This window comes from Crinia signifera, chromosome 2 (genome assembly GCF_055691185.1).
Source record: "Crinia signifera chromosome 2, ASM5569118v1, whole genome shotgun sequence".
Lineage (NCBI taxonomy): Eukaryota > Metazoa > Chordata > Amphibia > Anura > Myobatrachidae > Crinia > Crinia signifera.
In genome coordinates, this window is record NC_139218.1 from 21,447,577 (window position 1) to 21,474,594 (window position 27,018).

Consider the following 27,018-nt stretch of genomic DNA (forward strand, 5'->3'; position numbering starts at 1 on the left):
CCATTCCCATGCTGACCCTTTTGTCATCCACCCAATAATGGTTTACCTGGACACAGTGGACCTAATGACCCATAACCCTGAGTTCACACAAACACTGGTACTGTATCTCTCCCAGCGATTACAGCCATATGTAACTGTGATAGTTACATTTTTAATTTATTTGGTGGCTTTGTACTATTGAACAGGTTACTTGACTGCATGGGATGTTTTAAAGTATGAACAGAGGAATTTCTGACATCAACAATGGTGGTTTTATTTTACACAGCACCTAACCCTTGGTTTCTGGCACATTGATGCTTACTTTGGTGTTGTTACCTCAGATGCACCAATATTTAGCATACACTTGTCCAGCATTGTAATGTACTGTAAAGCCCCATACACAGGGGGAGCTGGTGCTGAGCGACATGCTTAAGCACGGATTGCTCAGCACACACCTCTGCACAGCTGCGATGTGTGTGGAGCAGAGTCTGGTCTATGCTAATAGGCAAAATGCTGCAATCATAGCGTTGCTGGCAAAGCTGAATTAGGGCCACAGAGAGAAGAAATGATCGAGGGGTATTCAATGTGTACAGATCATTTCAGACAGCAGAAATATTGGCACTCGCTTATTCAATGCAACCGTGGATCAGCAAAAACGGTAGCAGATTTAACTGTTTTTAAAAGCTGAATCTCTATTGACAAAAAAATGGACGTCAAATTATTAAATTTGGCACTTTTTTTCGGTACTTGTTTCCTAGCACGGCCACAATCGCGGGCATCGTGTGTCATTTTTAGTGGTATACGACGCGACCGACGCGATGCCCCCGATTTTCCCATTGAAATGCATTGAAAATAGTGAAAATCGCGTCGGTCGCGTCGTATGCGGCTAAAAAAGCCTTAAATGGTCCAGACGCGATGCCCACGATTTCCCCATAGGAAACAATGTTAAATACCTCAATTTCACCAAATCATCATAGGGAACAATGGGAAATGGGCCAGAAAGCCCCAAAAACACCCCAGAACAGTGAAATGTCCCCCCAAAAGTACTTTACGCCACCCCACGATCAACGCAAACCCGAAGCGTGGCGAGCGCAGCGAGCCCACGAGGGGCGGCGGTACGCGTCCTCCGACCTTTTCATACCCCCACTATCCACGTCGGCGTGGAATTCAGAATAGAATAGTGTGGCGAGCGTAGCGAGCCACCGAGCCCGAAGCGTGGCGAGCCCCGCGGATACCTTCACAGGTAAACGCGTCCCCTCGCCACGCTTCGGGCTCGGTGGCTCGCCACACTATTCTATTCTCAACTCCACGCCGACGTGTATAGTGGGGGTATGAAAAGGTCGGAGGACGCGTACCGCCGCCGCTCGCCACGCTTCGGGTTCACGTTGATCGTGGGGTGGCGTAAAATACTTTTGGGGGGACATTTCACTGTTCAGGGGTGTTTTGGGTGGTTTATGGCCCATTTAACATTGTTCCCGATGATGATTTGGGTAAATTGACCCATTTAACATTGTTTCCTATGGGAAATCGGGGGCATCACGGCTAAATTGAGGCATTTAACATTGTTCCCTATGGGGAAATCGCGGGCATCGCGTCGCGGCCATCGCACCCGATTTTTTAGTGCTTGCGATGGCCGCGATGCCCACGATTTTTCCTCACGATGCCCACGATCATGATCGTTGTGGCCGTGCTAGGAAACAAGTACCCTTTTTTCTGATCCGCACTTATTGTTAGCCAACCTTTGGAAAAGGACTGAATGTAAATTCAATGAAATAGGGGGAACGTAAGATTGAATAGGTTGAATAAAAATTCAACCTATTACCAGCAAAAAGTGCTGTTATTTTCGACTTTGGGAAATATCAGCACTCACTAAATAACCCCCTTAAGTTGGATACACACTAAAATATAGTATCAATTTAGGAGATTCCGAAGGGGTGGTCATATTTACTAGTGCGCATGATCTACGCCCCTGAAATGCAGGCGTGTTCCTGGCATGCACAGCATATTGTATGACAGGACAGGTATACTGTATATAGATATATAGATAGAGATAGATGCTCCTGGCAATAGAATCACCAATCGCCACCCCGCACCAGTTGCCCCTTCAGACAGAAGGGGCGTTCGCTCCCCGTTCTGTTGGAGCCCTCCGCTGGCTTCCTGCTGCCCCCACTCCCTGAAGCGGAGACGGGCAGGGAAGCTACTCCCTGCCGCCTTGCTCACAGGGACGTGGGAGCATGTGAGATGCTTGCGCGTCCCTGTCAGATGGAGCTCCTGTCCACCAGCCTGCACCAGCTCAGGACATCTGGCGATCCTGCAGGCTGGCTGGGTGTGGTATGGGACTCCAACAGTCGGGATCCCGACTGGCCAGAGTCAGACAGCATGGCGAGCGCAAAAAAGCCCCTATTCTATTCTCACTCTATGGGGGTCGTGGGCCCCCACGAGGGAAAATAGTGTGTGTGGCCATCGGGCACCCGGCTGTCGGCGTTTTGACAGTCGGGATCCCGATGTCGGGTAAACGACTGTCGGGAACCCGTCCGGCACCTGGCTGGCTGACAGTGTGTGTGTGTATGTATGGAGAGAGAGAGAGGACTAGTAAGCCCGCTCAAAGCAAATGCTTTAGAAGTTAGATGTAGTGTTGCCAACAGGTGGCGCTGTTTCAGTGACACACGGACACTAGACATCGACACCCCAGGCAGGGAACAGGAACTGCGTGGGTTTTCAGAGATAGCGGGTGCTAGAATGAACAATACATATATAAATGATATGTTTTACAGCAGAATGGGGAGCTATGCATGAGCCCCAGGTTGGGGGAACCTGCCAGTCTCACAGGTTATGGTATAGATGATAGACAATGTCTAAATGACTAGTTCAACATCGAAGAATGGCCGAAATTTACAGAATGTCGACACAAGATTTAACATGGTGTTTTCACTTTTTTGGGTGTCTATTTCGACCTGTCAACATGAACACCGTACAAGTGTACTGTGCACTCGTCGTGCTTCGGGCACACTATTATATTCTCACTCTATGGGCACCCCTTGGGGATGTTTGCAAGGGTGTTTCGTGTTGGGGGTCCATGACCAAAACAAATTTATGCTCAAAGTGACAGGCAAAACCAGTGCTGGTGCCAAAAATAGTTGTCCTCTGAGGGACAAACGGGCTGTGGGTTAAAATCCCAGCTGCTGTGCAGAGGTGGGGTAGTTAGTCCCACTGTATGGAAAAAAGACAGGAAAATATATTGGCACAACGCTAATTTGAGGAGGAATACGTTTGACTGAACACCATGGGATGTAAAACACAAATATTTATTCTTATTAAAAACACACTTAAAAAAGATAATTAATAATAATCAGAATTTTAGAGGCAAGGATAATAACAGCAATTGTGTGGCATTGTTTCCATTTGGATGATACCTTATGGACTGTCCAATCTCTCACAATGTAGACAGTACCTGTGTGGGTTTGAGTCCCGTTTCTATTGTGACCTATGGTCCATATTTGGGGGGTCTTTCTAATGTTGATCCCAGTCACTCACGAATTGTAGAGCGGCGAGCCTCACTTGCTGAATTCTGATTATAGGCAAGGGGTTCCTGGAGTGAAGGGGTGCTCTCTGCCACCAGAGGAGATCCTGACGCCCAAAGATGAAAGCTCAATGGAAGGTGAGGAGGTCTGGTCTGGGACTGAATCTCGTGGTGGATGTGTCCAATCGGTTAGCAATGCCAAAAAGGTGCTGGTATTGGATAACTAACGCGTTTCGCCAGTTCAACTGGCTTTATCAAAGGTTAGAGCTGTGCCAATATATATTACTGTTGGTTTTTTTTTTTTTTTTTTAAACCAGTGCTGGTGGCTGCCAATCCTAAAATGTATGGACTATTAGAACCAATGCCGTGAACAAATGCTGATATTCTAGGGCACCCCGGTCAAGAAAGTTTGGAAACCACTGCTCTATGCCCACTTCAATAGTAAAGTGTAAAAAAAACACCATTTAATAAAAAAAGACAAACGTGAAAATCTCACATCGACCTTAAACTTGTGTTGACCTTCTGTTGAACTGTTGACCTAGGGCAGGCATGTCCAAACTATGGCCCGCCAGCTGTTTTGAAACTACAAGTCCAATTATGCCTTGCCACAGTTTTACTATATGGGAATGGTAAAACTATGGCAAGGCATGCTGGGATGTGTAGTTTTACAACAGCTGGAGGGCCACCGTTTTGACATGCCTGACCTAAGGTATGTCAATCATTTCTAGTTGCCAACCTAGTCACTGTCAAACATTTGTGGTCAATCTAGCGGCTGTCCTTAGTCATCGTCAACCCAAGGACTGTATACAGTCTCACACACCACCTGCAGCACACACACACACATCACTGCCGCAATGTGCTAGCACTTGGACAGTATTAATATATGTTCATGCCCAGACACAGATATAGAGCTGCCAGCAGGCCATCCAGCTGCTGAGCACGTAGTAGCACCACCTCTCACCCCAGGGCAGAGGCAATAATCGGGCCACTGTGGCATTAATGACCGGCGCAAGAAGAAGAAAAACCCAGATCATCACTCTCCTCCAGCAGCCGAGGAGTTAATCTGTCCAGCGCGCGCTGTACAACAGGCGGGAGAGAGGGCGGGGCGAGTCACGCCCACAGCCGAGACCGGCCAATCGCGCCAGCGGCTCAGAATCCCTCGACCAATAGCACGGCGCCGCTGCCTGACTCAGGTAGACCTGGCAGCAGCAGCAACACCTGATGCGGCGGCTTGTTTACCTCAGGCTGACGCACGCAACCACTGCGCCGGCCACCACCGTGAGGTAAAAGCAGCAGCCCGAGCGCCATGGAGACAGGAGCCGAGCGCTGCGCCCGCCCTGGCTGACATCATCGGCGAGAGGGGGGAGGATGTAGTGATAATAAAAGTCTAGGGAATAATAAACCTGCGTCATAGCGGCCGCCTGCGTCACTCCGCGGACTGTTGGGGGGGGGGATGGGGGTATTGTTGAGACGGTCACCCTGCCCGCCTCGGGCCCGGTCACTGCCCGCAGCGTGGGGTAATCACCGCGGTGACTCAGCAGCCTCTCTCTCTCCCGCGCGTTTCTAATTGAACTGCGCCACCACCACAGCTAGTGTGTCATACGTCACCCGGCCTGCCGTTGCCATGGTAACTGCAGGGAGAGGGAGGGGCGAAGCTAGCACGCGTTGCGACGGGGCTGACAAATAAAGCTCGTTGACGTAGGGAAAAAAAAAAACACAAACAAGGAAGCGGCGCACGCCGCCGCGTGATCATGTGCTCGGCGAGTCATGTGACTTTCTACTTCCTCAGGGCTAGGAGGTGGCGGCCGCAGCTGCAGCAGCAGAAGGAGGAGGTGACGACCATGGGGACCGCGCTTGACATCAAGATCAAGAGGGCGAATAAAGTCTACAGGGAGGGGGTAAGAGAGGGGGGTTCCCAGCTCGGGGGTATAGTGCCTGTGGCTGCCAGCTTCTCTGTATGCGATGCCGGGTAGGATGAGGTCCCTTATCCCTTAGGAACTGGGGAAGCCTGGGGTTGCATCAACCAAAATTATGGAGTTAATCTCTATAACTAGAGTTTAGAGAACTTATGGCATGGTGGTGTAGTGGCTAGTATTGCTGTCTGACATCCTCAAAGTATTGGTTTCGAACTCAAAATAAGTATACATGTGTGATTTGGGGACATACTAAAAGGAATGACAGTGGAATGACAGTATGGTCTGCAGATAAGGAATGCAAATTGACTATAATGGGAAAAAATGACATTTATATTAATATTTCTGAAATTATTGCACATATCAACTATTATTGGTGTGTTCCTTCCCACTGTTGGTGTGTGGAGTTGGGCCGCTGTCCAGGGGCGCGCGGAGTTGGACCACTGTCCAGGGACTGATGTGAATGGTAAACTATTCTCTACATGGGCTGTGGAATATGGGGTCAATCCTATTCTCTTCGAATCATCAGTACGTACTTTACAGTGGGTGGAATTTGCATAGAAGCGCACGCTGCCCCATAGGGTGGAAAGCAATTTTGAGTGAATTCAGCCTGTGAATTTGGGTGCCGTTGCCGGCGTTTAATCGCAGTTGGAAGATCAACTCCCACCCCTCTCAATTACTAGGATTGACCCCTATGTTTGCGTCCTATAAATAACTGGTAGTAAATCAAAGGCTGCACGATGCTCTACAAGAGCGATATCATTAAAGATCTCACCGGTGATCCATAGAAAATTATGTAGCGCATACAAATTGAACCATATTGATAACTAGATCATTCAGTGACGTCACCTGGACCTTGTGCCAAGCATGCAGTGGTTGATGATTGGCAAAATGGAATTGCATGCTCAGAAGGTTGAGTACACACTACTATGCCCAATATTATTGTTGTGCATATTGTTTAAAAATCTTATAGTATAGTATGCACCTTTACATCTGATCCAGGTGGTGCATGCAAGTGAAGTAACAGGTTTCCATATTTTGAACTGAAATCAGCTCGGTTCTGTCAGTTGCAGTGTGTACATGGCAATTTTGATGCACGCTCCTGTATCATTACCGGCCGCCGTCGCTCATCTGCTGGGGTATTACCAGCAGATGAGTGATGGGGTGGACGGCTTTCCCTAGTGTCCTGCGAAGGAACGCTATCCACCCCAGGGAAAAGTGCTTAGATGTGGGCAAAAACACCAAGTGTGTATGCACCTTTTAAACATTTTCTTTAGGAGAAAACTCATTTATTTTTTGACCCATTAAAAATAGCTTTTAACCGAAGCAATAAATACTGTATACAGAGTTGCAAAACAGAAGCATGGGTCAAGCTAATAGGTAATGGGTCCACTAGCCTCCAAACTTTTAAGCGTTCCCTGAAAACTCACCTCTTCAGGCAAGCCTATCATATTTAAGTACCACACGCGTAACCCTCTGAGGCACTTATGTATTATGTCATGTCCTTGTGTTTCCCTCCTATGTCCCCATAGATTGTAAGCTTGCAGCAGGGCCCTCCTACCTCCAAGTCTGTCTGTTGTTACCCAGTTTGTTTTATCGGAATCGGGACATCTGTCAGAATGAACTTAGGTCTACAGTCATTAGGTCGACCCCACTAGGTCGACTGGCAGGAAGGTCGACCTGACTTAAGGTCGACATGGGCCAAGGTCGACATGACTTAAGGTCGAATTTGCATAAAGGTCGACATGGGTTTTTCACTGTTTTTTTATACGAATGTCGACACAGTCGACATGGACACAGTTGGCAATGAGAATCGGACCCTCGCATCGCTCGCAATGCTTCGGGCACGGTGCCTCGCTGCGCTCGGCACACTATTTTATTCTCCCACCACGCCCTAGTGGATGGTAGGGCATGAAATACCGCCTGTCGGCTCAAAAAACAGTGAAAAACCCATGTCGACCTTATGACCAGTCGACCTGCCTCATGTCGACCTTTATGCAAATTCGACCTTAAGTCATGTCGACATTGGCCCATGTCGACCTTCCTGCCAGTCGACCTAGTGGGGTCGACCTAATGACTGTAGACCTAAGTTCATTCTAATAGATGACCGCATCCCGTTTTATCACTGTCTACAAAGCGCAACACAATCTGCTGCTACTGTAAATATATAATAGGGACATTACACGCAATGATGAGAAAGATACAGTAAACCTATCTTGGCATATTCCACAGAGGACACGCCATAATATGTAGGTGTTCATATAATTTGGAATTTGTGTGATGTACTACCAGATGTGTTATGTTTGATTGATTTCTGTAAATTTAAGTACGATTAATGACAAAAATAAAGGGGTGCCTGGAACTCATTGTTGAATTTTAAATAATGTATAACAGTGTTACTGTGAAGTTATACCTGTACTGGTCTTTATCAATACATTTTACACTATAAAGAAGTTACAACAAGATTATTTTGAGTTCTGAAAATATTAAATAAAAAATGTGTAAAACATGAGGTTTTTGTTTTTTCTGTCTCAAAAAAACAAACAAAAAAAACCGTATCCAAATAAGGTGCATCATAGGCCAATGTTTTGGGGTACACAAACCTCTTTGTCAAGGTGCATAATCCATATGGTTTTTGCACCTTCACAAAGGGGTCTGTGTACCCTAAAATGTTGGCCTTTAGTACGAGGCACCTTATTTGAATACACTTTTCTGGATTATTGAAAGTCGCTGTTTATACCATTAGACCAGTGGTTCCCAAACTTTTTTGAATCCCTGCACCCTAGAGTATCAGAATTCGATGCACACATAGGCCAAAAGTTAGATAACAAGAACCTCAGAGATATATATTAACTGAAATAAGTTGCGATTATGTCATCCTTAGATACAGTTCTGTGGTGACTAACATGATTCACTTCCAATTATAAAATATATTGATAAACAGAAGTGACAAGCGCTGATTTTCCTTATTACATTGACCATATATAATATGAGATAGTCCTGGACCATCAACCCAAGGCACCCCTGCAAGTGCTCCTTGTCACCCCAGGGAGCCACGGCACACAGTTTGGGAACCACTGCATTAGACATTACACAGGGCACTTGAGCATTTGCACAAGGATAGGGTGAGTGATAAGATACATATAAACTAGTGTTTGGCGGTCATTTGCGTACGATGTATTGTATGGTACACCAGCTAATTCTGTAGAGATGCGACAAATCTATCGTGCAGTAGGTGCAAACTTCCTACTCTGATGCCCGTGCGCATCAAATCCGATTTCAAGAACATGTGATTTGGATGCTTTTCATGCAATTTATTGCCACAAAAATTGGCCACATAGCAAATAAATCGCTGCAGTGTTTGGCAATAATCGCCACCTGGTGCCCAGGAATAGAATTGCATTTCTGCAAAGACTTGATAGTATGCTCCCAAATTTTATATATAATATATTGTTTTTGATTTACCATACTATCCTTCTTAAAACCGAAAACTGATTTAAAGGTCCATATATACTGAGCGATTTTTGCCTTGCGTGTATGATAGGAGATGATGGGGAAAATCGCTGCCCGTCTAAGGGATTTTCCCTGGGGTTGGACGACTTCCCATAGGAGAGTGCTATGGAAAGCTGTCCACCCCATCGCTCATCTGCTGGTAAGTGATGACCCAGAAGCGCACATCAGCGCTCACTGCTAGCCAGTACACACGGTGTGACTTTTGACCTGAAAGCAACTCAGGCAGGTAAACTGAGCGACTTTCAGCTCCATCGTCCAGTGTGTATGGGCCTTTACACAAGTTCTCTATTTTCGACACAGCAGTGGTGAGAACACACTTGCAGTTGTTTTTAGGGTGCCTAGTACGTGATGGGCACCCATTTGAGCAATACAATCACCTCATGCCCATTTTGGGTGCATTTGTGTACCTGTTAGTACCGGGTTTACCCTGGCAAGACTAAACCCATCTAATGTCCTTGGTTTTTGGACACTTCCTCTCGCACATCCCACTGCATACAGGTCTGAACATAGCAACAATCAAATTGCTTCATTGAGTGCCATCTAGTGGTAGCTTCAGGGAATGTTATGAATTGTGTGTTTTAACAGTTTCTGTATATAGTGCGCATATTCCGCAGCTCTTTACAGAGCATATTTGAACATTCACATCAGTCCCTGCCCCAGTGGAGCTTACAATCTATATCCCCTACCACATGTACACAGACATTGTAGGGTTAAATTGGTGGGAGCCAATTAGCCTATCATTATATTGTTGCATATATCTGATCACATGTGCATGAAATAGGTTGTAGCTGGGTAGGAAATTCGTCCTTCACCCAGTGACATAAACTGTCCGTTCAGCTGTCACGATTCCCGAAATTTAGCCAAACTGAACAGATTTGTTGGTCTGTGATTTTATTTATTTTTCCATAGCAAATTGTAGAAGACACCTCTTGGGATTTTGACCAGTGGATGAAATCTATAGGGTGTGCCAAAAGCTTTACTTCCACAGCATAGCATGACAGTTGTGCTCCTTTAAACTGCTACTGGCATCGCTTGGAGCATTTATGAGAAGACTGCTAGGAAAGCCCCAAACTTTTGGGTACTTCCTCTCCTTACTTCCCCATTTCAAAGTGGCTTTGATAGAGACGTCATCACCTCTTTACCATATTAAACGTATAGATTCGGCAGGATCTGCTAAGAAATGATCCTATAGTTGTTTTCCTGTGATTGGTATTTTTTTTTAAATAGTTTCCAATGGGGGATATAGCGTCAGGCTCCTATTCAATGCGGTCTTGATCGACTGTATTGAAGAGGCAGATTGACAGAACGGGACGGAATTTAAAAGCAGTCACGCCCGTTTTGCAGAGAACGGCGGTGTATTGTTGTGATCACGGGCGAATCTCGACAATCCACTGCCGCTTAAGCGAACACTACCCCTTTTGCCAATAGGCTGGAAGTTTGCTCGACCGCAAATCGCGAGTCAGGATTCAAACAACAACGGGACAGGGTCAAGGCTGTTGGGACGTAACTACAGTCGTGACCCAGCATTGAATACCCCCTCTAAAGCTCTTTCAATGAGTCTAAACCTAGTTAAAGGACTTCCCTATTCTTCGAGTTTATGTTCAATCCTTCTATAATCATTAAGAAGGAAAGGATCTCTCACATTAATTATTGCTTGCCAGACCTTAAGATGAATACGCACTATAAGATTATGGGTGAAATGTAATAGGATGAGAGATTTGGTAAGAAATCTCCATGTTTTTTTTTTTTTTTTTTTTTAAAGCGGCAATCATTTAATTAAACTGGTTTTGCAGTGTAAATGATTGCCGCTTTAAAACAACTGGAGACTTCTTACCAAATCTCTCACTTTCTGAATCTCTCATCCTATCTTTCCAATCTGATTTGTTGGAATTAAAATCTGGTAATTTCTGGGTTCATATGACAATTGACCGTTTGCTCCCAAATATGGAATACTAAAATGGTCATATTAACAAATTGGTTAAAGCTTTTTGATTTAACCAATTTATGTCATTTTTATGTGTTTGTCCATTTTTCCAGCAAACGATTTATTGTAATTTGTTCCCAGACATTACCCTATTTTTTTTTTTTTTTTTTGTTTCAACCAGCCAGATTGGAAAGATAATCTATAGTTGTGTATCCAGCTTGGATTTAACGGACAAATTTAATTGTTTTAAGCCCTCCACTAAAGGTGTGCCTAAAATATGTAAGAAGTCTATGGTTTTGGTGCGCTAACGAGGAGTTTAGGCAGGTGTAGCGGTAAAACGAATGCTTTTGGGCATATCAAGCCTGTTAATGGGCACCCAAAATAATTGAAATGTGATGTGTGGTGCCCATTTATTATAGCCGTGCCCAAAATAAATTATATTCCCGCATATGCTATGATCCCACAGTATATTTCACAACCCAAACCCCATTTTGGTGGAGATTTAGGTCCATTTTACACAGAAAATCTTCTCTCAGACCGTGTGAGTTGAAGCTCCTTTCACACATGGGGGATGTCCTGGGTTTTTCCTAGGTCCTCACCATTCACACCAGACAAGAATCTTCCAGTGACAGTCTCTGGGCTCTTTCTCATGATCTCACCAAATTCTGCTGTCCCTGGCCATTCAATTTCTTTTAGGGGTGATCTCAGTTACCTGTCCCTGGCCATTCAATTTCTTTTAGGGGTGATCTCAGTTACCTGTCCCTGGCCATTCAATTTCTTTTAGGGGTGATCTCAGTTACCTATCAGGCATAAGCCAGGCCTGGGTCGATGCATGTTCACGTGCCAAAACATGGGTTTTAGGCTTGTGTATGAAAACGATATTCATTGTTGAAGCATCAACCCTCATGGGTAGAAAGTGGGATAAACTTCCCTCTGAACAATAACTATAAAATGTTAACGTGGAGGATTAACAGACAAGATATGGGAATAAGTACACGACCACAAGAAAGAGCGAACTACAACAGCGACATCTGGCACAGCGCCACCTAATGGTCATCTAGTGTAGTGGCATATTTATATTTTAACTGTTTTTATGGCACAGCAAATTCCATTGCGCACTATGATTAGAAACCATGATAAAACAAAACTGGTTAATAACAGACCATTTTTATGTCTATTTGCTGCCTATCGCTTTTCTTTCTGCTGACCATACAGTAAGTATCCACTTGTTGTTTTTGCTTTACACCAATATTTGTCCAATTTTCATTTTTGTTACTGTGGCTCTTCGTAACATAACTTAAAAATAAAAGCTGAAAGACCTAATGCTGTGTACACACAGTGAGATTTGACATCAGATTTTGACTATATAGTCAAAATCACATGCAGATCGCACAGTTTTTTACCTTTCGATCCCGATGTGCGCTCCCGGGACAGCACAAATCGAAACCCAGATAGACAGGGCACCAATGACTATATAGTGCAAATCTAATGCTGATTGTATGGTAAACGTACAGAGATAGCAAAGATTGCACTGCACTCAAATCTTAAGTCGAGTAGCAAGGGAATCTCACCTGTGTGTACACACCATTACAACAAATATAAATATACAACTCTGATCTCTTCAGATACAGCGCCACCTGCTGTCCCTCCAGTATAGCTGTTCAGGTCATAACATAGCCTGTAAGCTGCTGTTCTACTCCAACAAGAGAACTAGAGGAGCCCTGGGAAATCCACGTAGCACCAAGTCGGAGGACAATATCTGCCTAGGGGGGAGCACAGCTTTGTGATGCGTGTTCTGTATTCAGTCACATTGTGTCAGCTGAATTGTCTCACTTGCTTCCTGGCTTTATCCTCTCTGTAGGAAGTGCTGTCTGGTGTGGTGGTTGTAACGAGTAAAGACGCTGTCCAGCACCAAGGGATCATGCTGACCATGGAGGGTTCCGTTAACTTACAGCTCAGTGCTAAGAGCGTTGGGGTGTTTGAAGCTTTCTATAATTCAGTGAAGGTACGTGGGCTCTGTGTGCTACTATGTTCCATTCCCCCATTCAGTTCCACTTGGTCAATGTTCTCAAAGCATAAACCTGCAGGGACTATGGAATGAGAACTCGTGTTCTCCCAGGATACAGTGACGGCTAAATCATGTCTTCGTGGCCATTCGCAGCCACTACCGGTCCTTTATGCACAACAGGTAACATTAAAAGGGAAACGTTACCCCATTATTCTCCCAAGTCTATAATGTCATTTTGGATTAGAAAGCTTTTTAGTCCGGTAGAACTAACTGTAGATTAGAATCCAATCCTGGTTTCCATTACTGAGAGAACCTATGTAATACTTGCATGCATATACTATGTGTTTGTCCGCGGCTTAGTCTGTGTGGATGTCTTCTGACAAAAGAATAGTAGGATTCCTTTATTGCCAGTCCCCCGGATGTCACATTGAGATAATACACACCTCATTTTCTGTCCAGGTCACTATTACACCTTTCACACTGCACAAATAACCCAGGTCCAACCCAGCTTGTTACCAGGTTGACCCGGGTCTCTGTGTGGTGTGAAAGCTCTGTTTGGAAAAACCCAGGTCCAGCAACACAGCATTCTGACCCGGGTTAAAAGAAGGGTTTTACTCGGGTCGGGCCTGGGTTGCTGGGCAGTGTAAACGGCTAACCCGGGTCCCGTTCACATTATAGAGAGGAGGCAGCGCTGCCTCATTCTCTGATGATGCGCTTCCACCCCACCCCTGTTACGTCAGAGACCCGGCTAATTTCCAGGTCGCTGAGGGGAGCCTTACTGGGCACATGCCGGGTTACTCCTGGGACAGACCAGTGTTCATATCCCTGGTGTGACCCGGTATTTGTGATGTGGAAGGGGGTATAAGCTATCCAAAAGTGATACATTCATTCAAATACATCCAGTAGTCTTTGTGTGGTGCACAAACAAACCTATAATTTAGTATTTTTTTATTAATGAATTGGACACCCGAACATTGGCGCTCACGTCCCATCTCCTGCTCGTTAGTGTTTAACGTGGACCAGTTATTCTTCATTTTACCAAAATTTCAATTTATACATTGTCATGAGTAGAACCCATTTGGAAAGAACGAACATGAAATTCTAAGATTACTGTTGATTTTATTTCAGCCAATTCAGATTATTAGCAACAGCGTAGAAATGGTGAAGCCGGGAAAACTCCCCAGCGGTAAAACGGAGATCCCTTTCGAGTTCCCGCTGGTCATGAAGAGCAATAAGGTCCTGTTTGAGACCTACCACGGTGTGTTTGTGAATATTCAGGTGAGTGTTGGGACTGTGGAACCTGAATCTCAGTGCTCCCTGTTGGGAATTAGCATGTGGTAATCCTATAGATTGTAAGCTTGCGAGCAGGGCCCTCCTACATTTTGACTGTAAATACCCTGTTTTGTTGTATCACTGTCCCCTTTGCAAAGCGCAATGGAATATGCTGCGCTATATAAGAAACTGTGGTACTTGTGTATTTTGGCGGCGCCCGTCGTGGGCATCGTGTGCCTTAACTTTAAGGCACAGGACGCGACGCGATGGACCCGATTTCTCCATAGGCTTCAATGTTAAAATATTTTTAACATTGAACCCGATGGAGAAATCGGGTCCATCACGTCGCGTCCTGTACCTTAAAGTTAAGGCACACGACGCGACCGACACGATTTCTCCATAGGCTTCAATGTTAAAATATTTTTAACATTGAAATACTGTCGGTCGCGTCGGACTTGTGCCATTATAATGGCACAAGATCAAATGTAGTTGTTAAAATCCATCTAACATAGAAAACAATGGGAAATGGGCCAATATGGCCCATTTCTCATTGTATATGGCCCCATCATGTCCAAATATAAATGCCCCCCATTGTCAGCGGCACCCCAGTATTGACGCCAACCCGGAGCGTGGCGAGCGTAGCGAGCCCGCGAGGGGCGGCGGTACGCGTCCTACAACCTTTTCATACCCCTACTATCCACGTTGGCGTGGAGTTTAGAATAGTGTGGCGAGCGCAGCGAGCCACCGAGCCCGAAGCGTGGCGAGCGGACGCGGATACCTTCACAGGTATCCGCGTCCCCATGCGGGCTTCACAGGTGTCCGTGGCCACGCGGACACCTGTGAAGTCCGCGAAGGGACGCGTTTACCTGTGAAGGTATCCGCGTCCCCTCGCGGGGCTCGCCACGCTTCGGGCTCGGTGGCTCGCTGCGCTCGCCACACTATTCTATTCTCAACTCCACGCCGACGTGGATAGTAGGGTTATGAAAAGGTCGGAGGACGCGCACCGCCGCCCCTCGCGGGCTCGCTGCGCTCGCCACTCTTCGGGTTGACGTCAATACTGGGGTGCCGCTCACAATGGGGGGGCAGTTATATTTGGACATGACGGGGACATATACAATGAAAAATGGGCCATATTGGCCCATTTCCCATTTTATTCCATGTAAAATGGACTTTATCAAGTCCATCTTATCTTGTGCCATTATAATGGCACAAGACCGACGCGACCGACACGATTTCAATGTTAAAATATTTTAACATTGAAGCCTATGGAGAAATCGTGTCGGTCGCGTCGTGTGCCATGTTAATGCACACGACGCAACGCGATGGACCCGATTTTTCACACACGATGGACGCGATCCTCATCGTGGGCGCCGCCAAAATACACAAGTACCGAAACTGTTAACCCCTTCCCGACATTTGACGTACATGTACGTCATGGTCGGGAAGTACTTCCCGACATTTGACGTACATGTACGTCATGGCTTTAAACTGTCACCGCGTCTATAGATGCGGTGACAGTTTGGAGATGTCTGCTGTCCCTGACAGCAGACATCCCCCCTCGTCGCCCAGGGGGGGCAGGGATGCCCCCCCCGGTCGGCGATCGCTGCGATTGGCTGTTCAAAAGTGAACAGCCAATTGCAGCGTTTTCTGTGTTACCGGCGGCTAAGCCGCTCGGTAACACAGAGATCGGTGGTGATCGGTGCTGTTAAGTACAGCACCGATCACCACCGAGCGGCAGCCCGTCCTCCCACCCGCCCGGCAGCCTAACCTCCCACCCGCCCGGCAGCCTAACCTCCCACCCGCCCGGCAGCCTAACCTCCCACCCACCCGGCAGCCTAACCTCCCACCCAGCCAGAAGCCAGCAGCCGCAGCGCCAGCCCCCCCACCAGCCGCAGCACAGTTTGAAATTATTTTTTGCGAAATAAAATGAAAAAAAAAAAAAAAAAAAAATATATATATATATATATATATATATATATATATATATATATATATATATATATATATATATATATATATATATATATATATATATATATATACACATACACACATACACATACACACATACACATACACACATACACATACACACATACACATACACATACACATACACATACACATACACATACACATACACATACACATACACATACACATACACATACACATACACATACACATACACATACACATACACATACACATACACATACACACATACACATACACACATACACATATATATACACATACACATACACACACACAGTGATCGGTGCTGTTAAGTACAGCACTGATCGGCAGCCCCCCCTCCCACCCACCCGGCTGCCGCAGCGCCAGCACCCCTCCCACCCCCCCACCAGCCGCAGCGCCAGCACCCCTCCCACCCCCCCACCAGCCGCAGCGCCAGCCCCCCTCCCAAAGCTGGTGAGCAAAATGGGGTCACTTGTGGGGGGGTTCCACTGTATTGGTGCTTCGGGGGTCTTGCTAATGCGACATAGCACCCACCATTCATTCCACCACCAAATATCACTCCTTCCCTTCTGAGTCCTGCCATGCACCCAACTGGTATTTTTTGGTCACATGTGAGGCATTGCCGTACTCGGGAGAAATTGGGGCACAGATTTTGGGGTGCTTTGTCTCCTTCATTCCTTGCGAAAATGAAAAATTTTGAGCCAGAACTGCATTTTTGTGTAAAAAAATACATTTTTTTACACAAAAATGCAGATCTGGCTCAAAATTTTTCATTTTCGCAAGTAATGAAGGAGACAAAGCACCCCAAAATCTGTGCCCCAATTTCTCCCGAGTACGGCAATGCCTCATATGTGACCAAAAAATACCATTTGGGTGCATGGCAGGACTCAGAAGGGAAGGAGTGATATTTGGTGGTGGAATGAATGGTGGGTGCTATGTCGCATTAGCAAGACCCCCGAAGCACCAATACAGTGGAACCCCCCCACATGTGACCCCATTTTGCAAACTACACCCTTCAGGGAATTCATCAGGGGGTATAGTGTACATTTCAAACCCCCAGGGGTTTCACCAATTTTGATACAACTGAGCTGTGAAAATGAAAAATTAAATTTTTTCATTTTCACAGCCCAGTTGTATCAAAATTGGTGAAACCCCTGGGGGTTTGAAATGTACACTATACCCCTAGATGAATTCCCTGAAGGGTGTAGTTTGCAAAATGGGGTCACTTGTGGGGGGGTTCCACTGTATGGGTGCTTCGGGGGTCATTCAACCAGAATCTGTGCTGCAAAATCCAAATATCACTCCTTCCCTTCTGAGTCCTGCCATGCACCCAACTGGTATTTTTTGGACACATGTGAGGCATTGCCATACTTGGGAGAAATTGGGGCACAGATTTTGGGGTGCTTTGTCTCCTTCATTCCTTGTGAAAATGAAAAATTTTGAGCCAGATCTGCATTTTTGTGTAAAAAAATACATTTTTTTACACAAAAATGCAGATCTGGCTCAAAATTTTTCATTTTCGCAAGTAATGAAGGAGACAAAGCACCCCAAAATCTGTGCCCCAATTTCTCCCGAGTACGGCAATGCCTCATATGTGACCAAAAAATACCATTTGGGTGCAGGGAAGGAGTGATATTTGGTGGTGGAATGAATGGTGGGTGCTATGTCGCATTAGCAAGACCCCCGAAGCACCAATACAGTGGAACCCCCCCACATGTGACCCCATTTTGCAAACTACACCCTTCAGGGAATTCATCAGGGGGTATAGTGTACATTTCAAACCCCCAGGGGTTTCACCAATTTTGATACAACTGAGCTGTGAAAATGAAAAATTAAATTTTTTCATTTTCACAGCCCAGTTGTATCAAAATTGGTCAAACCCCTGGGGGTTTGAAATGTACACTATACCCCTAAATGAATTCCCTGAAGGGTGTAGTTTGCAAAATGGGGTCACTTGTGGGGGGGTTCCTAAATTTTAGCATCTTATGGTGCCTAGAAACCTACATGGTGCCTAAAAAATAATCTCATAAAAAGGAGGCTCCAAAATCAAGTAGGTGCTCCTTCTATTATGAAGCCTGTGGTTTGGTCAACGTGCACACTAGGGCCACATATAGGATATTTTTGAAAACAAAAGAATTGGGGGAATCAATTTTTAGTCACATTTCTCTAGTAAAATCTACTGTGTTCCTTAGAAAAATTTATTAAAATTGCAAATCTGCAAAAAAAATGAAATTTTGAAATTTCACCTACACTTTGTTTTAATTCCTGTGAAACACCTAAAGGGTTAACAAACTTCCAAAATGCTGTTTTGAATACTGTGAGGGGTACAGTTTTTGAAATGGCATCATTTATGGGGGTGTCTCACATACAAGTCCCTCAAAGTCACATCAGAACTGAACTGGTCCCTAAAAAAATCAGTGTTTGAAATTTTCTTGAAAATTTGCTATTCATATTGTAAGCCTCCTAGTGTCCAAAAAAATTACAAGGAAGTTGAAATAATGATGGAAACATAAAGTAGACATATGGTCTATGTTAGTTATTAACTATTTTGAGTGGTATGATTATTTGTCTCACAAGCAGAAAATTTAACATTTTGCAAATTGCTAAATTTTCCATTTTTTTGCGACATTTTGGTATTTTTCACAAAAAAACACAGACTGTATCGACCCAAATTTACCACTAATTTGAAGTACAATGTGTCACGAGAAAACAATCTCAAAATCACTGGGATAAGTAAAAGCAAAAAAAAGTTATACCCACTTAAGTGATACATGTCAGATTTGAAAAAAAATGGCTCTGTCAGGAAGGCAAAAACTGGCTCTGTCAGGAAGGGGTTAATAAATAAATGTGGTATCTGGATGGCGGAAAATGTTCACATTGACAAAAGGTTGACATGAGTTTTTCACAATTTTTTTTTTTTTTTAACACTAACCATCCCCAGTGACTCCTAATTGGGAACGGTAAAGTGTCCAGAAGCATGGTGAGTGAAGCAAGGGGATGCAGAAAACTAACTGGGGGTCCTCGTGCTCTGGTGTCGACCATTTCATGTGTCAACCTAGACCTTCTAAGTGCTACCACACATGCGGCATATGTCAGAAAATGACCAGATGTTTCAGTTAAAGCAGGTTTATGCATCCTCAAGAGACAGGCAAGGCCCATGTTGGAATGGGACCAGTCATCCCAGTGCTGTGAGGTAGCCATGCTGACAACTGTGCTACAGTGTTATTTTATTCATATCTAGTTACCAGCCCATCAGCGGGACTCAGGCAGCTGGGCACACCTGGACTGAGCAATGTGTGAATTGATCTGTTGGACGCCACCTTGTGGCCACTGGCACACAACACCGTTAAGTTGCGTGATCCCGTGTGCATCGGATCAGAGCTCAAACGGGCAGAACATAAGGGGAGTCTAAATTGGACTCATCAGCTGTACGTCGCAGGTGCTTTTTAGCCATGTGATGTATCTCATACAATTTCACTTTAATCCTCCTTCCAGCTTCCCGGAAGTCCTCTTACATCCGATAACTCGTGTATCAATGCTTCCACTAGAGAGTGAGGGTCCCACAAATGTTCAAACACGTTTTGTCCTCCTTTATTATATATTTTTATTTATTTTTCTTATGTCCTGGCTGATTAATAGTGGTGTTAATTGTTAAATCAATTATTCTAACACTTGCTGGAGGGTTTCATCCAGTTCCTGGAAGTGTGGGTGTCTGGAGTGGAGACCTATAATGACCTAAAACTAAATCAGGCTCTGTTCTTCTCCCGACAGTATACCCTACGCTGTGATATGAAGAGGTCGCTACTGGCGAAGGACTTGACAAAAAACTGCGAGTTCATCATCCACTCTCAAGTAAGTACATGAGGGTCTCCTACCACGGCCTATACGCATTTGTATTATTAACGGGGATGTTCTCTCAATTAAGGGACTATAATGAGAAATGTTTTGTTTTACCCCCCAATACTTGGCTCCACCTACTTATACTATTGTCACATTCCACTGCTGTCCTCTATCGGTACTTAGTGACGGTCCTTATTGAAACTAGAGGGTGCGTAATGGTTTAGCCACTAAGGTGACTGCCTCCATGGTGAGCTGGTGACCATACACAGAAATATAAAATATTTTTTTTAAATGTTATTTCTGAATGTTGGGTTGTCCGCTAGAGTTGCTGCATACTTTGCACGTACAATTGAATTGATCAGAGCTGGTCTGGAAGTGGTTGTGGGTTTTTAATCCTGTCACTTTGCTGTATTCCAGCCACACAAGGAAAAGCTGACCGCAAGCCCAGTTGACTTCACAATTACACCTGAGACGTTACAGAATGTGAAAGAGGTAATCTGAAGCTGTTCTGCGCTTTAGTCCGGATTTGTAAATGGGTTGGCAAATTCCCTGCGCTTTTGTGGCAGCATTGGTGGGTAAGCCTGTCGTTCTGGGTGCTGCTATTTGGGGAGAGCTCTAGTAGTAGATTATTCTGACGTAGATTCAGATTCCGCTTCTATAGCCACCTGTACAAAAACCCTATTACTAGGGAGGATTGTCTTGTTCACCTTTTTTCTTTTGGTTTTAGGAATGTGGTCTAAAACAGCAGACTAAAGCTACAGTATGTACATAGGGGGGGGATTTTTAGCACACATCGCTGGCAAAATGCATCCCGCAGGTGCTGGCCCCGTAGTCCTGAATATGAAACATGGCGTGGAAGCTAAGAAATACGTGGAGAAGTTGAAGCCGCTGGAGGTGGAACTGCGTCGTCTCGAAGATCTGTCCCGAATCAATAGTAAATGCCATGGACAATAGGCCATATTGCCAGTGATTTTATCTGTGGGAGATAAATCGCCAGGAGTGCGCTCCCGCTGCCAGCCCTTCATGGTCGCTGGAGCAGGCTCCTCCGATTATGGCTAAAAATTGCTGGTCGCTGGTGCACAATGCACTGTGCAGCACCTGACTACACCAGCGACCAGCAATTTCTAGTCAAAATGAGGTACAGACTGAATGAGGCAGAATAGCTCGCAAATTTCAGCCAAAATCGCTGGTCGCTGATGAAAACATTACACTGAGTGATATATTGCTGAGCAATTTTAAGCCAAAATCGCTCAGCGACCAAATCGCACCGTGTGTACACAGCTTAAGCCTAACCACAGTATCGTGCATCAAAGGGGGAAAATGAAATATTAAAAAAGAAAAAAAAAATCGGCCACTACGCCTCTCCCCCTCAGCAGGAACCACCTGTAAAGGCTGGCGTGTGCATGTCTATGGGTTCCACTTTATATTCCTTGTGTATGCCTTTTTGGATTTGGTTGCAGATTTCAGTATATTGCGCTTGACCTACCCCCTGTGGTGTATGGTAACTAGGTTGACATTGGAAAGGTTGATGGTCAAAAGGTCGACATGGGTTTTACTATTTGGCCATGCTAAAACTGATGCAGGGCATGCTGGGATTTGTAGTTTTGTAAACAGCTGGAGTGTCAAGGTTAGCCTAGGGCAGTGGTAGCCAACCCTAGCCCTCGAGAGCTACCAACGGTTCACATTTTCCAGACAACCTAGCTGCTGCACATCTGCACTCATTAATCACTGGCACATTTTAAAAGATCCACAGATGGAGCCAATTAGCTCACTTGTGATTCTGTGAGGAGACCTGCAAAACATGCACTGTTGGTAGCTCTCAAGGACTAGGGTTGGCTACCACTGACCTAGGGCATTGAGGGAGCACATAAAAGTGCCCAAAGCATGGCAAGCACCATTATGGTGTCCATGTTGACATTCGTGAAAAACTGACATTTTGAGTGTCGACCTTTCTGCGGTCGACCTAATGATCCCAACCCCCTCCTGCATCCACTGTGTCTGCAGCAGAGATCCCAATGGCGCTGCAATGTTCACATCATGGGCATCCCCGTTTGTTTTTCAGAGAGCCTCCCTGCCAAGGTTTCTCATCCGAGGTCACCTAGATTCTACCAACTGTCTCATCACTCAGCCTCTGACAGGGGAGCTGGTTGTCGAGACCTCAGACGTTGCCATCAAAAGTATTGAGCTGCAGTTGGTGCGAGTGGAGACGTGTGGTAAGTTTTCAGCCGTTCAGTAATCCGGCCCCCTGATGCAGGGGGGCATTTTTATGGGCGTTCCTTGCTGTGTGGGGTGCAGGGGCCGTTCTCGCATAACAGGACTTTCATTTTGCACAAATTCAGAGCTGGTTTGGATTTAGCTTACATGAATTACTTATAAAGGAAGTGACGTCGCTTTCTGCTGCGGTGCTTCTAGCACAGTCTGGTCTGTATTTCAGCAGAGAGCTAAAGACCAAGCTGTACTCTAGCATGGGAAGCAGTGATCAGGGTGGAGGAGAGATGACAGTGGTCGGCCGACCGTAGAGGGTGGGAGGGTGTATGAATGGAGATGAGGTTAGAGCAATGAAATTAGAGATGGTCCTATATGTGAGTGTTTGAAAAGGAGGAGGAGGCCCGATGAGCTCTCGCTCATGGAAGCGGTCCCGATGAGCTCTCGCTCATGATTCTTTTGAGCAATATATTAAAGCTGAACTGAGCATTGTCTGGAGGTTGGTCTTTCTCTGTGGTGCTCCTGTAGAACTCTTCTCTCCGCACAGTGGGTCATGTTTGTAGTTAGTGATGGAGTCTCGCGTAAGAGCAGGTGTTACACCTCCATGAGCATTGGATTGACTGTTCTAGGGCCATTTTATGGTGTGCAGCCAGCAGGTTTAGCAAATTTGGGCCACTGTTTTTTGCTGCCTCTAATTCAGGCAAAGGCAACATGGCTCTCCAATGAAAGATGAATGTCCAATGACAGGCATGCTGAGATTTGTGGTCCCTTTCCTGCTGGGGAGTCACAGCTCGCCTTTCTGACTCGTATGTAATGCTATTGTGTTTATGCCCTAAGGTTGTGCAGAGGGCTATGCCAGAGATGCAACCGAAATACAAAATATCCAGATAGCCGAGGGAGATGTGTGCCGAGGTCTCCCTATTCCCATCTACATGGTATTTCCAAGACTGTTTACCTGCCCAACCCTGGAAACTACCAACTTTAAAATAGGTAATGCAACTTCTGCTGTCATCTAATGCTCTTCCTTCCTCTTGTACTGGGTGGGACAATGGATCTGGGTCTTCCTTACTCTTGTACTGGGTGGGACAATGAGTCTGGGTCTTCCTTACTCTTGTACTGGGTGGGACAATGAGTCTGGGTCTTCCTTGTACTTGCCTTCCTCTAGTTATGTAGCAGGTATGATTTGGTGAGGGTGGGACAATGAGTCTGGGTCTTCCTTACTCTTGTACTGGGTGGGGCAATGAGTCTGGGTCTTCCTTGTCCTCGTACTCGGTGGGACAGGGGATCTGGGTCTTCCCTCCTCTAGTTATGTAACAGGTGTGATTTGGTGAGGGTGGGACAATGAGTCTGGGTCTTCCTTCCTCTCGTACTGGGTGGGACAATGGATCTGGGTCTTCCTTCCTCTAGTTATGTAACAGGTGTGATTTGGTGAGGGTGGGACAATGAGTCTGGGTCTTCCTTCCTCTCGTACTGGGTGGGACAATGGATCTGGGTCTTCCTTCCTCTAGTTATGTAGCAGGTGTGATTTGGTGAGGGTGGGACAATGAGTCTGGGTCTTCCTTCCTCTTGTACTGGGTGGGACAATGGATCTGGGTCTTCCTTCCTCTAGTTATGTAGCAGGTGTGATTTGGTGAGGGTGGGACAATGAGTCTGGGTCTTCCTTACTCTTGTACTGGGTGGGACAATGGATCTGGGTCTTCCCTCCTCTAGTTATGTAGCAGGTGTGATTTGGTGAGGGTGGGACAATGAGTCTGGGTCTTCCTTACTCTTGTACTGGGTTTCTTGCTGTGACTTCTATGGTGTCAAAAGCTACAAACATTTTCTCTTCCTGGCAGAATTTGAGATGAATGTTGTGGTCATTCTTCAAGACGACCATCTCATCACCGAGAACTTCCCCCTCCAGCTATGTCGGCTTTGACACCAGAACTACATTAGTGTCATCCAGTAAGTGGATATTTACAGAGCGATCTAGCGAGAGAGGCTGGATGCAGTCACCACTTGCTCCCCAAAATACCTCCTGAAGAGTGGACTCTTACACCATGGATGATGAAGAAAACCAAACAAAGCTCTTAAAGCAGATTCTGGATCTTATTCAGACCAGGAAATGTACATTACACATTCCTCCTAATATTCCTGCTGACCTACAGACGCGATTTATCCAACACTATGAAACGTCCAGATCTCTCGTTTCGTGTCCTCTGTGTAAATCTGCTACTGTGTGATCGACTGAAGATAAATATTGTACATGGATTACTGTTCAGCCGTTTTCTAACTTGGGTCCAGATGTGGTTGGTGGATTCCATGGTCAATGTTTGTGTGATGGGTACAGAGAGCAGGTAGTGGCAAGGTGAGCTTGGGCGTCAGTGTACAGGTAAGCAGGTGACCATGTTCCACCACCAAGAGGACTCAGCTAGACGACTCAAAGCCTCATTCACCTTATGGAATCTCAGCCAGATCCTCTACTGTTCTCTGTACACAGCCTGGGGAAACATCAAGCCAAATTCTAGTATGTGGTCTGTGTAGCCAGCTATTGCAGCAAGGATAGAGCATGGCTACCCACAAAAACAGCACATTGTCTGGCCTATTTGAATATATCTGAAATTGAAGCCAAGCTTGCTGAGTTATACATTACAGGTTTAGCGGTCAACAGTGGGGTATAGGAGCCTCCGACGTAACGCAGTATGGCAACTGTGTGGTGGCGGAGGATGAAATGCTGGAACACCGCTCCCCAGGGTTAGGAGACTCCTTCCCACTAAGCAGAGAACCGGTTACGGAGGATCGGCGAGTGGGAGGGTTCTATCATACCGTAGGAGAAAGGCTTGGATCATTCTGTAATGGGAAATAGCCCTAGAAGCTGTGATTGACATCTGTATGTACTTGTCGATGGAGCACAGAACTTAAGTGGAATTTCAGCTGCAACTTACTGTTTTTCTTTAATCCTGTAATTTGGCATTAAAGACACAATGCTTTTATAAATACATGTTATTGTTGGATCAGCGCTGTGTTGGCGTATATTTGTGTTTAGGGATAACCAACGTAATCTGAAAGGTCACTGACCTTAAAATAGCCATTGTAAATGTTTATATAAAACTCCAGCTACTGGACACATTAAAGACCTTTCACAATACACGTCTGTTACCTTGTGATATTGTCTTCCCATCCCCTTAAGGATATCAGAGTTCTGGTTTAATGGGAAAGCTCCTCACATGTCATTATCCTTGGTGATCAGTCACCACTAATGTGTTCTAATTGTACAACAACTATCTGAGATTTTGTAGGAAATAATGGTAATTAATTGGTGGACGGTTTTCTGTTAACTATGTTCAGGCACCATAATATTTATTTACAGTTTCTTTATATAGCGCAGCGCACAGATTTACAATGCAAGTAAAACATTGATAGCATGAAAAGCATCCAAATTGCATGTGATTGACAACAGGTACAATGCACGGCCCCGTGCCAAATGCACCAGAGCAATCTGTTGGATAGCTGCCCAGCAGGCTTGGCTGGGATCGCATGCAAAAGGCCAGAGGGGAAAAGTTGTGCTAGTAAAGTGATGGCTAACCTTGACACTCAAGCTGTTGTTGAACTACACATCCCAGCATGCCATGCATCAGTTTTAGCATGGCTAAATAGTAAAACTGTAGCAGGGCATGCTGGGATGTGTAGTTCAACAACAGCTGGAGTGTCAAGGTTAGCCATCACTGCGTTAGTGTATGCCTCGCTTTGGGAACTTTTAAACTGAACATATTTGATTAAGGATGTGGGCAATCTAAATTTCCAACGTTCGCCTCATCAATGTCAGGATTCCAGTACAGGTCTTGTGGAGCATCCCACCTCACCACAAATCACCTTTACCTAGCTCCCCACAGGTGATGGCAATCATTCATTACCAGGGAAGTCCAGGAACAGAGCATTTTCTCACTCATGGAGAGGGTCAGGTAGGCAAGTATGGGTTTAGGTGTTAAGCTCCTTGGACCCGCTCCTATTCCCTAATGTTCCAGTGCCCCCAGATGAAGAGAAATACACTGCTCAAAAAAATAAAGGGAACACCTAACACAATGTAACTCCAAGTCAATCGCACTTCTGTGAAATCAAACTGTCCACTTAGGAAGCAACACTGATTGACAATCAATTTTGCATGCTGTTGTGCAAATGGAATAGACAACAGGTAGAAATTCTAGGCAATTAGCAAGACACCCCCAATGAAGGAGTTGTTCTGCAGGTGGTGACCACAGACCACTTCTCAGCTCCTATGCTTTCTGGCTGATGTTTTGGTCACTTTTGAAAGCTGGCGGTGCTTTCACTCCAGTGGTAGCATGAGACTGAGTCTACAACCCACACAAGTGGCTCGGGTAGTGCAGCTCATCCAGGATGGCACATCAATGTGAGCTGTGGCAAGAAGATTTGCTGTGTCTGTCAGCGTAGTGTCCAAAGTATGGAGATAGGCCAGTACATCAGGCGACCGTACCACCGCCACCTTTGTGCAAGGAGGAACAGGAGAAGCACTGCCAGAGCCCTGCAAAATGACCTCCAGCAGGACACAAATGTGCATGTGTCTACTCAAACGGTCAGAAACATGAGGGTGGTATGAGGGCCTGACGTCCACAGGTGGGGGTTGTGCTTTCAGCCCAACACCATGCAGGACATTTGGCATTTGCCAGAAAACACCAAGATTGGCAAGTTCACCACTGGCGCCCTCTGCTCTTCACAGATGAAAGCAGGTTCAACTGCGCACATGTGATAGTCTGGAGACACCAAGGAGAAGGTTCTGCAACATCCTCCAGCATGACTGGTTTGGCAGTGGGTCAGTAATGGTGTGGGGTGGCATTTCTTTAGGGGGCCGCACAGCCCTCCATGTGCT

General features: G+C 45.6%; 1 protein-coding gene across 2 annotated transcripts; it reads left to right on the plus strand.

Moving 5' to 3' along the window:
- The first annotated feature begins 4,686 nt into the window (after positions 1 to 4,686).
- On the plus strand, positions 4,687 to 25,281 carry VPS26C (VPS26 endosomal protein sorting factor C). Of its 2 annotated transcripts, XM_083171709.1 has the most exons (9): positions 4,694 to 4,782; positions 5,289 to 5,397; positions 12,711 to 12,854; positions 13,986 to 14,135; positions 19,881 to 19,961; positions 20,367 to 20,441; positions 22,012 to 22,162; positions 22,992 to 23,144; positions 23,990 to 25,281. In XM_083171709.1, the coding sequence occupies exons 1-9, from the start codon at positions 4,721 to 4,723 to the stop codon at positions 24,070 to 24,072; spliced, it is 1,008 nt and encodes a 335-aa protein (XP_083027835.1). In that variant the 5' UTR covers positions 4,694 to 4,720; the 3' UTR covers positions 24,073 to 25,281. The 2 variants fall into 2 exon arrangements, with proteins under 2 accessions (XP_083027836.1, XP_083027835.1); XM_083171710.1 differs by lacking the exon at positions 12,711 to 12,854 and having other exon boundaries at positions 4,687 to 4,782.
- Positions 25,282 to 27,018: the final 1,737 nt, after the last annotated feature.